Here is a 13,792-nt window from a genome sequence, read left to right on the forward strand (position 1 = left end):
CTTATATGGTGAGCCTAAGTAGGCGATATGAAAGTAGTAGGAGGTTTATTAAGGCAGAGGGATTTTAAAAAAGCCAACCAGAGTGAACATAATCAAAGTTATTTCATAGGGGAATTTAAAAAGAAATCAGCTTTGGTTTGCTATATTATGACTTTTTTCTAGCTTACTCTGCTTTGAAGGACAAAGGATTTAAGATGAAACTTATTCAAAAGTGACGTTCTGACACAATTTGTATGTGGAAAAGACAGGAAGAGCATGCTGAGCACAGGAGGCTGTGAATGGGGCCGGAGGGTTGGAGGTTAAGAGCGCATGAGGACTGAAGTTTAGATTTCAAAACTCACGTTAGAGATCCTCTGCACAAGCCCGAAACACTTATCTATGAGGATGGCTCAAATACGAGGATCGTTGTGGATAGCTGGCTTCCATTAGCCAAGGAAATCCGATACCCAGGTAAAGTGATGAGTGAAAAAAACAAAAAACAAAAAAACCTGCCTCAAAGGAAAAGCGAGTGGACGTCTGGCGCCCTCTTCCGGGCTCCGTGAGCACTCGCGCGCACACGGATTCATACACACGGATTCATCTACACAGATACAGGAGTAAACATAAACATTAATAAATCTTTTAGAAGCGCTGGACCTGTGAGTGTGGACGGCGAGCGTTCTCACTATATAGCTCTGGCTGGTTCGGGACTCACTAACGTAGACAAAGCTAGCGTGGAACTTACAGACTTCCTCTGCCTCTCGGGTTCTGGTATTAAAAATTTGCACCACCTCTCCCAGGCTGGGATGTGTTCTAAATGTGGTAACCCTCCAGGGTGAAATCAGGTTTATTTCAGAGAAAAAGTCTGGACCTAGACGGGGTTAGTTGTTGCAATCTGTACTTACAGACCCATTCTTCGGTGGTAAGCGTTGCTGGACCTGTTAACTCAGTTCTAAGGAGTTGGTCCGGAATAATTCACCAACCAGCGACACTGTTACTTCCCTGAGCTATCCAATGAGAATCACGGGTAGTGGAGGGTGGCGCCCTTGCCGCCATATTTGAGTTCCGGGTAGCTGAAGGGAGGAGAGTTGTGCTTGAGCTTCCCAGGTACCTGTTTTGCCGACTGCGGCTCCGTAGGGAGAACGCCTGAATGCATCGGAAGCAGGAAATGGTGAGTGTGCCCTGGACTCTTGGAGGGTGGATGGAGGGTTCTGACACTGCCGCGGCTTTGCTGCCAGGTGGCGCCGGCTTCCCGATGTGTGCAGCAATTTGAGGTGGAGTCTGGCAGTGGCGCCGTCAAGTCGGGTGCATTTGAGTTGTGTGCGCTGCAAGCAGAGTCTGGTTTCCAGTCCAGTCCTGTCCTTCCCTGGGAAGCTGCTTCGTTCCCAGTTTCTAGTCCTCCCACGATGAGTCTGCGCCGCGAACCTGAGCCTCCGCAGACATTGCAGCTCTGACAAGTTGGTGACGCGGTGTCCAGACTGCGGTGAAGGCACGTGGGTGGTGTGCACTGTTTTGCACTTTTTCATTTTCTTGTTCCCTGCTTTAGTTTTACACTATGGTCACCCTAAGGAATTGTTTTTCCCTTTACGCTTCTTTTTTAAAGTACTAGGGATCGAACCTCAGGTCTCATGCTAGGCGAACGCTTTACCATAAACCTGTATCTCCATCCCACATCCTGAGTTCGTTTTATTCGAACACAGCTGTTTTTGTTAGCTGTGATAGGCAAAATTCCCTAATTTGGAGAAAGGAGAGAAATTAAGTTTACTTAAAAATTTAATTTGTATGTACTGATCAATTAAGCGGTTCGTTTCTAAGGCAAAAGGTAGATTTTAAAGAACTTTACCAAAGGGAGAGCCTTGATAGCGGTGAAAAAAGCCCAGGGCAGGGAGGGATGTGTTATGCTTCTGTCTTTTTTATACAGGATTTCACTGTATAGCCCTGGCTGGTCTGGAAATCGTTTTGTAGACCAAGCTAGCCTGGAGTTCAGATCCTCCGCAGTGCTAGGTGTGTTTCTGCTCAGATGGGAGGGTTTTCTGGGACTTGGAAGCCCAGGAACTATACATCTCTGACGGGAAAAGAAGCAAGGAATCCTGAAACACAGGAGCCCAGGAACCACTCAGTTCCCCTCCTCAGCAGAGGTGTTACTGCTCCCGGGGGAGGATGTCTCCAGCTGAGCTGAGGAGTTTAGGAGCTTATGGGACTCAGCCCTGCCCTTTCTCTTCTCTTCTTAGCTTCTTCTGATGAGAGTCACTCCAGGCAGTAAATCTTATAAAGGAGACTTATTGGAGGGACAAATCCAGGGATAGTTGCCCTCTGCTCCCAAGAGCTGACATCAGGGAATTGGACAAAGGACAGGGCTTGGATAGGTCTTAGAGGATGGAGCTTTTCAGGACAGAAATTACCAGATTGAGGTGTAGTGTAAATTCAAGTCCTAAGTTTGGGATTTCCTGTTCAAGGACTGATGGGTTTTTTCACTCTTCCCCCTGCATTAGGTGGGTTAGGACAGGAAGTCCTTCCTGGCTTCAGGTTGCGTTGGCTGATGCGCCATCTTTGTGGAGCTGCTCCTCCTGGAGGCTGGGGAGGAGGTACTGCCACCGCGGACAGCTCCTGTGACAGCCCCATACCGAGATGTCCTATAGAGGCACCGTTTTGACAACTCCTGTGGGGGTATCTTACTGCAGCCTTAGGCAAGGTGGGAAAGACAGGACTACGCTGGAATTATAGGTGATTTTCACCCCCTCCTGCCACCCACTGTATAATTTTGTGTTATTTAGTTAGCCCTAGGCTACTTCTCCAAATTTAGAGTACATGGGAGGGATTTCTTTAATCCCATCAGAGGTAGAGACAGGCCAGTCTCAGAGTTCATGGTCACCCAGGGCTACACAGTGAGACCCTGTTACATATGACCAAAACAATAAAACAACAACAAAACCAAACAACTCTTATCAGGATTCTAGTTCTTGGGAAAAATATTAATATTTTAATTTCCTTTCTAATTCAGGAAGTTGTTAGGTTTTCTAGAGAATGTAATTCCTGTGTCTTTTAGATTAAAAACATTTTTATGTATGTGTATAAGTATGTTTGTGTGAGTGTATGCTGCCAGTGTTGGGGTACCTGCTGAGACCAGAAGAGGATGTGAATCCCTGGAACTGGAGTTACAGGCAGATGTCGGTAGCTCTTGTGGGTGCTTGGAACTGAACTTGGTCCTCTGGAAGGACAAAATGTGTTCCTAACTGCTAAGTCTTCTCTCCAACTCTGGACAGTAGTTTTTGACCACTGAGAAAATCTGGGTTGGTCAGACTGAGAGAGAAAGACATCTTTGTTTTTTACCTGCTAGAGAAAATATTTTGTAAGTTGATTTTGGTATTTACAGCATTTTTGTTTTTCCAGTTAAGTTCAGATGTACCCCCTACACTGTCTTGGAACCTCTGATCTTCTTGCCTCCACCTCCCAAGTGCTGTATGTTACAGAGTATGCTTGTAAGTTTTAGGAGCGTCTTGAAATTTATAAGCTTCCCCTTCTCTATGGGAGAGACTGTTTTAAATAATAGAAATGGGAGATTTCCAGATTGAGGCGTGGTGGGATTTCAAGCCCACACAGGAGCTGTCAAAATGGTGGCCCCTGTCAAAATGGCCACACCACATTTTCTCAGCCTGGAGCTGTCACAGGAGCTACACATCAAATGTGGAAGAAGTTGATGCTGCACTGGCTAGAGGAGCCCTAAAATGCTGTAAGAAGAACTTAATGAGCCATACTGGTAGGAGTCAGAATGCTAAGAAAGGGAGGACAATAAGGGAGGACCCAGTAAGTAAGGGAGGACCCAGCGCATGAGGTTTTAGAGGGGGAACAGGGATTCTATTGACACGGGCTAGAGGCTGTTCATGTGGCTAGGGTTAAAAAAAAATAGCTATATTCCTGTTTTCTGATAAATTGGGTGGGGGCTGAATTTAATAGACCAATTTGTGTGGTAGAGGCTATGATAGCATAGTATTCAGACTGTCCTGACTGCTGCTCTCTACTCTTAGTTACAGAGCGAGAGTCAAGGTAATGCTGGCTTTGTAGAATGAGTTTGCTTCCTTTTTATTTTATGCAGTAGTTGGAAGCGCATTTATATTAGGCTTTCTTTAAAGCTTCTGTGGAATTTGGCAGCAGCTCTGTACAGAACTGGATATTTCTTTGTCTCAGGCAAACTATTGTAACTGCTTCAGCCTTATTTCTTGTAGATGTGTTTAGGTTGTTATTTTCTTGGTTTCATTTGGTATGTCATCTGTGCCTAGAAAGTTGTTCATCTCTTACTTATTTTCCAGGTTTTTGCATATAGTTTTCAGAGTATTATCTGACATTCTTCTGCATTTTATTGGAACCTTTTGTAACTTCTTCAAGTCACTTTTTATTAATTTATGCCCTTTCTCTCTTTTTGTTGATATTGCTAGGGGCTTGCAAATCTTTTTTTTTTTTTTTATAAAACAGCTGTTTGGTTTGGTATATTCTTTTGGCGTCCATTTCATACTTTCTTTCCTGGTCTTTATTATTTCTTACTGTTGTGTGACTTTGGCTTTGGCTTATTCTCATTTTTCTAAGGCCATGTTATTTGCATCATTAGATTATTTAAAATTTCTCTCTTCTTATTGTAAGCACTCACAGTTATAACCTTTCTTACTGTATTGCATTAGGTATGTATCCCAAGGATCACTGCAATTTTTGCCTTTCTACTTACTTTATTCTAAGAATTTAAAAATTTATTCTTTTGTTTCAGGATATTCACGATATTGTTCATTTTCCATTTATTGATTTTTCTAAGTTTTCTTTTATATTAATTTTTAGTGATATTTCTTTGATTTGTTTGATAGGCTATACAGTATTTCAACTCTTTGTATTCTAGAATGTGGTCTACTTTAGAGTGGATTCTATGGGCTTCTGAAAAGAATATATTCTGTATCTCTTAGATGGGATATTGTTTTATCTGTTACATCCATTTAATCTGTGGTGTAGTTTAACTGCTATGTATATTTATAAATTTTTAGTTTGGATGTTCTAAAGGATGAGAGTAGACTCCTGAATTCTCTTCTTATTACTGTTTGAAGACATAGCTGACCTATATTCATTAGTAGTTTTGAAATTGAAAGCTTCAACAATTGTGTGTGTATGTATGTACATATGTATATCGTGTGTGTCTGGTGCCCTCAGAAGCCAGAAGATGCTGTTGGGTCTTCTGAAACTGAAGAACATACAGATGATTGTTAGTTGCCATGTGGGATGCTGGGTACTGAAGCCAGATCCTCAGCAAGGAAGAGCTTTTAACAGATGGACCATCTCTCAGGTTCTTGGATCTAGCTTTTTTATCCAGTTAGCCAGTTTGCATGTATTTATTGGGAAATTGAGTCCATTCACATTTAAGGTCATTACTGAGAGGTTTACTAATACCTGTCTTTTTTTTTTTTTTTTTTTTAAACAGAGATGTGTAGCTTTGACTTTCCTAGAATTTGGTCTGTAGACCAGGCTGGCCTTAAACATATAGAGATCCAACAGCCTCTGCCTCCTGAGTGCTAGGCTTCAAGGCATGTGCCACTACTACCCAGCAATTGTTGTGACTTTTGCTGGTTGTTTTTCTGTTTGGTTGGATTATTGTTCTTTTCTTTCTCTATTGGTCTTGAGGATTTGCTTCTTAATTTTGCCTTCCTCTCCTGCAGTGTCTCACTATATAGCTCTGGCTGTCCTAGAACTCACTATGTAGACTAAGCTATCCTCAAGTTCGCAGAGATCTACCTGCCTGTGTTTTTCAAATGCTGGCATTAAAGGCATGCCTGGCTTAATTTTTTTTTTAAATAAGCTTTATTATTTAAAAAAAGTAAATAAATAGAATACATGCAAATAAATTAAAACATCACACACCAAAACTAACCAGACCCAAGAACATACAATTCAATGAACATACATACACACACACACACACAGAGTTAGGATTGGCATTTGGATGGAGGTTGTGGAACTTCACATTAAAATGTACACTTTACATATTAAACATATTTTATGCACATACTCACCACCAAACCCAAAAGTTCATAGCAGAATCAGATCTAGAAAACACTTAGGTTTATGCCGTCACTCACGGCTGTCTATTGACTGAACTCAGTCCTTCCTCATCCCATACATTTAGCCTTCTCTTTTCTATGTGTTATGCCGTACCCATGTGAATATTTGTTCACACATACACGATACTGGCTTCTTCAGCATAGCCCATCATTGTGTACTTTCCTGGTTTTGGAGTTTGCCTTTATTGGTGAGTCAGCATTTTCCTCTTAAAGCTCTTAATACTACTTTATTACTTCGTTTTTTGGACATCTGTACTGTGTGTTCCAAAGTTGCTCTGTTCTCATATATGTTTGGAGTTTTAAGTACTTTTTGTGTTTGGATGTGTTTGGATTTGATTTGAGAATTTTTCTGCTGTCATTTCATTGACTAGATTCATTTTGCCTTTATTTTTTAATCTCATTTCTTCCCCCTATCTCATGGAGTTTTAGTGTTAAGCCATCTCTTCAGCTCCTATCTCCTTTGTTTTTGTTTTGTTTTGTTTTGTTTTGTTTTGTTTTGTTTTAATTTAGGTTTTGACTCCTTATCCAATCCCAGGATTCTTGGTTGTTGTGGTAATGCTAACTTTTTGGTTTGTCACTGATAATTTGTTTGTCGTGTTTTGTTGATTGCAAGCTCCATATAGTCTTTCTTCTGCTTATCCAGAGTGTTGTTTAGGCTATCTGTCTGTTGTGTTCTTCGATTCATTGAGTTTTTCATTTTATGTTATTTCTTCTTCATAAAAATATTAAATATCTGAACCTTGCAAGGAGTAAAAGGGAAAGGATGAAGTTCCAAGCGACTAGAACCACAAAGCAAATGGCCACAGCTGTACTATTACCCTGGAAAGATATTTAAGACGAAAACAAGTATCCAACAGGAGATGAAATTTTAATTATTTGTGCTATAAAACCTGGGTATTTATGAAAAGAATAGTGACTGTTACCCTTACCATCACTCATTGTAATAATCAACCTAATATGAATCAACTGGAGTCTTTGAAGTATGAGAGTAAACATACCAGACAAAGGCATAGGATGGTTTTCAGAATAAGACTCAAAAACATGAACTCACTAATTGGATTTCATCAAATGATAAAAAAAAAAACTTTTGCTTAGCAATGGAATGAAGACACAATTTGTAGACTGGGAACAAATATGTTATGTGACATCTGATAGGGATTAATATCTTAACTATATAAAGAACTTAGTGAAGGAAGTATGAAACTGAAATCTGTATAAACAGGGAAATGAACATGCTTTTGAAGTTCAAGTAACCAACAAAAGCATGAAAATCTATTCAGGATCTTTCATCCCTGTGTAAATCCTAGAACTACACTGAGAATTTGCTTCGACCTTCTTGTGGTAGAGGTCATCCAGAAAAGAGAAGAGGCATGCACATGTAACAGATAAAGAGATTCCTACACAAAGTTGATGTAATGTGAATTCAACCAGCGATAGGAATTTTTCTTAAATCTTTGAGTAAAATTATAGTTACCTCATGATCTAGCTATATTATTAGGGAATATAAAGGAAGTATTCACATAAGCATACATAAAAACATCTTCATATCCAAATTTATGATCTTATAGTTTAGAATAGCCAATTTCAAAAAAAAAAAAGAGTAGCCAAGTACTATTCAGAAAATAATTTACTTGGATTTTTTTTCTTGTAAAAAATGTATACATATATTTAATGTGTTCTAAGTTTTCTTCACATACTCATTTTTTCACATACTCTTTTCTTTTCCTTCTGAAGCATTTCTTCCTAACAGTTTGTGCCCTATCGAATTTAAGTAGCACTGCTTGAATGAACGTGGGTGGGTTTTTCATTTTGTTTTGAGATAAGGCCTCACTGTGTAGCTCTAGTTGGCCTGGAACTTGAGCTCCACCTGCCTTTGCCTCCATCTTTCAAGATTAAATGTGTGTGCCACCATACCCAGCTGTCTACCATACGCAGTTGTTGCTTTGTCTTTACTGCTGTGTGGGAAACTATAGCTCTGAACAAAAGGATTCCTTCCCTGTTAGTGGTAACACTAACAGCCAGGATCCTCAGGAAGGGGTGTGGTAACCTGTACAGGTTACCACAGCCTCTGTGAATTCAGATATATTGACTTTATTATGTCTGGAAGACCACATTTCACACCTCTCCTTGATCTCAGAACATTGACCAGTTATGTAGTCTTTGCATTAATTTTTTTTGTTTGTTTTGTTTTTTCGAGACAGCGTTTCTCTGTGTAGCCCTGGCTGTCCTGGAACTCATTCTGTAGACCAGGTTGGCCTCGAACTCAGAAATCCGCCTGCCTCTCAAGTGCTGGGATTAAAGGCGTGTGCCATCACTGCCCAGCTAAACATTTTTTTTGCATTAATTTTTAATTACTGCAAATAAATGATCCTTCACTAAGACTGAAAGCAGTACATGTCTGTGGATATGTTTGTAAATATTTAGAGAACCTTTTTGACAGCATGTTGATTTAGAAGAACAACATTAATTAGTTCTCCCTTTGGGCCTGTCACCTCCCTAAGCAATGGTTGAGAGTACCAGTCATGTGTTCTTTCCTGTGGAAAATCCCTCAAGTATAATCAGAAAGCAATTGCTTATCTTGTGTCTTCATTAGTTTCGATTGCTGTGATAAGACACCATTATCAAAAGCAGCATGCATGGGGAGGAAATGGTTTATTTTTCTTACACTTCCAGTTGGTCATTGAGGGGAGTCAGGGCAAGAACCTGGAGGCATGAACTGAAGCAGAGGCCGTGGAGGAATGCTCCTTACTGGTTTGTTCTCTGGCTTGCTTAACCTGCTTTCTTACACCATTCTGGACTACCTGCCTACAGTAGCACTACCCACAATGAACTGGGCCCTCCTATATCAATCATCATTCAAGAAAATGCAGTATAGGTTGTCCACAGGCCAGTCTGATGGAGGCATTTTATCATTTGAATTTCCCTCTTCTCAAATGACCTGTAGCTTTTATGAAGTCAATATAAAACTAGCCAGCACACGTCAATAACCATGTCACCACTGCACTTGTGGCGCATGTTGCCTGTCAGGTTGGTACTACAGCTTACTGGGTTTGTTGCTGGTCAGATCATTGATGCGGTTTCTCCCTCAGCATAGAGGAAACGTCTGTCTATTTCAGCTTGTTTTTTTTTTCCAGTCTTGATTTTTGACTCTCATCTATTGCACTGCACTACTACTGCAGAATAGCCATATCATACAACAGCCTAGCCAGATATCAGTGAATGAAATGATAAATTATAATGTATATGTTTATTAAATTGCATATGTAAATGTATATACATGAACACACATATAAATACTATGGTAAATTGTACTATAAAAAAGAAAGGTGCTGGGCCTGGGGAGATGTTTCAAAGGTTAGGAACACTTACTACTCTTCTAGAGGACCCAAGTTTGGTTCCCAGAACATATGCCCTGTAGCTCACAACCTCCTGTAACTCCAGCTCAGGGAAGGACACACATGTAGAATACTAACACATGAATACATCATTAAGAAAATATATCATGTTATTTTTAGTAAAATGTGTTGAACCCCAGCACTGTCTTTATAATGAAGCCAGTTATAACTAAGCCAGTGTAAGGAAGGATAAGTAGTGTATATTGTACACCACATGTGGAAAACATACTAAAAAGTAGAAGAGAAAAGAAATAGAAGGGGCCAGTCAGATACACAGCGACTGAAGAGTAAAGAATAAATCATGCATGTGACTATATAGCTCTTGTGTTTTCCCACTGTTCTTCCTATAAATGTATGTGGATTATTTCAGGAGCCCGTGACCTTTGAGGATGTGGCTGTGAACTTCACTCTAGGAGAGTGGACTATGTTGGATTCCAGTCAGAAGAAGCTCTACAGAGACGTGATGAAGGAGACCTTTATGAACCTGATCTCCATAGGTAACAACAAAACCAGAAAGATTCCTTTACTTTTATCACAACAGTTGTTTCTTGCTCATATGTGTAGTTGCATGATTTTAAAAAGGGAAAGAACAATGTTGTCCAATGTCACATGCTTGGTCATATTATAACAGAAAAATGTAATTCTGAATAAGCTTTGAATAATTTCTTTGGATTTACTTTTAGGGAAAACAGAAGAAGAAGATAATGAAGAAGAGTACCAAAATCCTAAGGGAAACCTGAGGTAAATTACCTCAGGAAAAGATTTATATCAAGTATTTGGTGGTGATAGAATCTTTTGTAAATACATTGAGCTTGAGCACTTAGAACTATTGGAAGATCCTAGCAACATAAAGTTATATAACATTTTCCTGTGATTCATTATACAACTTCCCTTTGTGCACAAAATTTCAAAATATTAATCGTGTTACACTTCGGCTTGAATGTAGGGTGTGTGTCAAGTAAAGTGAATTTTGGGTTTAGATTGAGATTCAACTTCACTAAGTCACTTAAATAGTTATTCATTTATTTCAAATTCCATAATGAAACCTGTTTTGCATTCTAAATGTTAACTGTTATCTGTGGCTTGGTGGCATATAAGATTAATGTTTGGGAAATGCCTGAAAATATTACACAACCTTATAGTATGGCATCCTCAGGACCTCTAGTTAGATGTTCAGACATTTAATGTTAATCATGATTCTCGTTTTTAAACATCTGTTTGTGTCTGTGTGCATTGGTACATGAATGTACACAGTAGAACAGTATGGAGGTCGTAGGAGAACCCTCTGGAGTGGGTTTTCATCCTCTGTGCAGATCTTAGAGATCAAATTCCTGTCTTCAGACTTTCTAGCAGGTGCCTTTATGTACTGAGCCATCTTCCCTCCCCAAGTTTATGCATTCTTGTGAAAATTAAGTCAGTACTCTATTTCTTTGCTTGAGGAAAGGGTCTTTCTGTGTGGTACAGTCAGGCCTCAGACAGGCATCCCTCCCGTCACTACCTCTTAAATAACAACTGTCATGAGCCACAGCACACAGCCTGCAGTACTTCCTTTGACTAACAATAAAACTATAGTATTATTCTTTTCATGTTTTGTAGAACTCTGATGGTTGAGAGACTCTGTAAATATGATTATGGTAATCAGTATGGAGAAATGCACCGACAGAGTCCAGAGCGTGTTGTGAATGAAAAAATGCCTTCGGCCATAACTGAATATGAAAGAGACATCCTTACTCATTTACCCTCAAACATACACTTCAAAAGTCAAACTGGAGAGAAACCATGCCAGTATCAGGAACATATGGAGAACGCTTTGAAGCATAAAAAATGTTGGAAGGACTTCACTTATTCTGAGTTGCTTTGGATGCATAAAAGCCCTCCCATGAGACAAAAACCCTATGAAAATAAACAAGCTAACGAAGCCTCCAGGAGTTTCACTTCCGATCACGATTATGAGGGAGCTTACACTGAGGAGAAGTCTTATATTTGTAAACAGTGTGGGAAAGCATGGAGTGATTCCTGTAGCCTTCTCTGGCATGAGAGAAGTCATATTCAAGAGAAACGTCACACATGTAAGCAATGTGGAAAAGCATTTAGTCGTCCCTCACAGCTTCACAAACATGAACGAATTCACACTGGTGAGAAACCTTATGTATGTACACATTGTGGGAAAGCCTTCATTGATCGCAGAACCTGTCACAATCATGAAAGGACTCACACTGGAGTGAAACCCTTTGCCTGTAAGCAATGTGGGAAAGCCTTTCTTCGTTCCTGCCAACTTCTCATTCATGAACGAATTCATACTGGAGAGAGACCATTTGTGTGTAAGCATTGTGGAAAAGCTTTCACCTATTCCAGTGCTTGCTATTATCATGAAAGAATTCACACTGGAGAGAAACCCTGTGTCTGTAAGCAATGTGGGAAAGCGTTTAAGTGTTCTGCATACCTTCACATTCATGAACGATCTCACAGTGGAGAAAAACCCTATGTGTGTAAGCATTGTGGTAAAGCCTTTGCTTATGCCACTGGATGTCACAAACATGAAAGAATTCACACTGGAGAGAAACCCTATATGTGTGTGCAATGTGGGAAACTCTTCACTTTCCCCAGATCCCTTCACATACACGAAAGATCTCACAGTGGAGAAAAACCCTATGTGTGTAAGCAGTGTGGGAAGTCTTTCACTCAGGGAACTTCTTTGCGAAGACATGAAAGAATTCACACTGGAGAAAAACCCTATGTGTGTAAGCAGTGTGGGAAAGCCTTCATCCAACGTGATGATTGCTGCAGTCATGAACGAACTCACACAGGAGAGAAGCCGTTCATGTGTGTTCAATGTGGGAAAACGTTCACTTTTTCAAAATCTCTTCTAATACATGAAAAAAATCACACTGGAGAGAAACCCTATATATGTAAGCAGTGTGGGAAAGCCTTTACCTGTTCCACATACCTCCTCAGACATGAAAGAACTCACAGTGAGAAGAAACTCAGTGGATAGTATTTCTTCCAGTGTAAATCATGGGAATGTCTGATGTCAACTTTTATTTTGAGGTATGAAGGAAAATAGAGAGACACTGTAAGGTTACGAGAACTGCAGAAGTATAATTTTGGTCCCCCATGCTTTCCGTAGGATGATAACCTGTACAACAGGTTCTGCTGCGTGTTTTTCTTGCAGCAATGAGAAAGTAAAGGCTGAGCGATTATAATATTCAGTGAAGCCTGTGCTGTGTTTGAACACGTCTTGGGAGGTTTATCCACCAACTTCAACTAAATGAAATTGTCTGTAAATATAAAAAAGTTGCATTTTTACCAGTAAGATAAAATTTATGAAATTATCTCATGTGGTTGAGTCCTATGAAAGAAATGCGAAGACATTGAAGGTTAATTTATGTTGAATATTTCTGAAAATAAACCACATGAAAGAGATACAGTAAGTCCTGAGTATTTTTTAAAAACCCGATTGTTTAAATAAAGTGTTTTATTTTGCTGAGTTTATAAGATCAATGTATATTAAAAACATTAGTCTAATTCACAATACTGCCTGTGCCTTTGCATAAATTTCCTCTATTACATGAAATTAGTAATAAACATTTGGAAAGATTGAGCCACAATAAATGCACAGCTTAGTGCCATTTGGGATGAATCACTCTGTCCTGTCCTGGGATTGACTTTATCAATTGAACAAACATTCTGAACCTCAACGAGCAAAGTATTTGTTTTTGTGTATGGGTGTATTGTTTACATGTATGTCTGTGTATTGAGTTGCATGATTTCTTTTCCCCTTTTTCTTTTTGTCTTTGTATATTTTACATACTATACTAGTCCTGTCATCGCATGGTTAACTAGCAAAGACTTTTTCCTAGTCTGTAGGCTGTCAGCTGGCTTTTCAGTCTTGCTATGCTGCCGTTTTTTCTTTCCCTCAGTCCTGCCTGTCAATACTCACCATGATTTCCTGAGCACTTCCTCACACCAAATGGCTTTGTTTACACTTATCTTGAAATGTTTTCTTTTTCCCCCTCTAAAGCTGTTGCAGTGTCAGACTTATATTAAATTGTTTGATCCACTTAAAATTAACTATTTTGCACACACACAAGTTCTAGTTTTATTCATTCTAAATGTGAATATCCAATTAGGTAGTATCAGCTTCTCAAGTAGACTGTCCATTGTATGTTTGCAGCATCTTTGCCAAAAGTTTGGTGGCTATAGTGGAATAGGTTTATATCTGTGTCTTTCTCTTCCATGGATTCACAGTTTTGTTTGTGATGCTTTTGCCACAGGCTCAGTAAACAGGGAATCAGGTGTGGAAATACCACGAATATTGTTTTGTTT

The 13,792-nt window shown here is 39.5% G+C and overlaps 1 protein-coding gene across 1 annotated transcript; it reads left to right on the forward strand.

Annotated features, from left to right (window-relative positions):
* Positions 1-1,047: 1,047 nt before the first annotated feature.
* LOC114634965 (zinc finger protein 14-like) lies at positions 1,048-12,889 on the forward strand. Its single transcript, XM_028783582.1, has 4 exons — positions 1,048-1,150; positions 9,837-9,963; positions 10,150-10,207; positions 11,063-12,889. The coding sequence occupies exons 1-4, from the start codon at positions 1,130-1,132 to the stop codon at positions 12,459-12,461; spliced, it is 1,605 nt and encodes a 534-aa protein (XP_028639415.1). The 5' UTR covers positions 1,048-1,129; the 3' UTR covers positions 12,462-12,889.
* The last annotated feature ends 903 nt before the right edge of the window (positions 12,890-13,792 follow it).

This window comes from Grammomys surdaster, unplaced genomic scaffold (genome assembly GCF_004785775.1).
Source record: "Grammomys surdaster isolate TR1022 unplaced genomic scaffold, NIH_TR_1.0 1149, whole genome shotgun sequence".
Lineage (NCBI taxonomy): Eukaryota > Metazoa > Chordata > Mammalia > Rodentia > Muridae > Grammomys > Grammomys surdaster.

Bases quoted from the DNA above. Each gene is read 5' to 3' on its own strand.
- LOC114634965 (XM_028783582.1), top strand. From the start codon at position 1,130: ATGCATCGGAAGCAGGAAATG. The intron at 1,151-9,836 runs GTGAGTGTGCCC...GGATTATTTCAG, and splicing joins TGCATCGGAAGCAGGAAATG to GAGCCCGTGACCTTTGAGGA. The intron at 10,208-11,062 runs GTAAATTACCTC...CATGTTTTGTAG, and splicing joins AATCCTAAGGGAAACCTGAG to AACTCTGATGGTTGAGAGAC.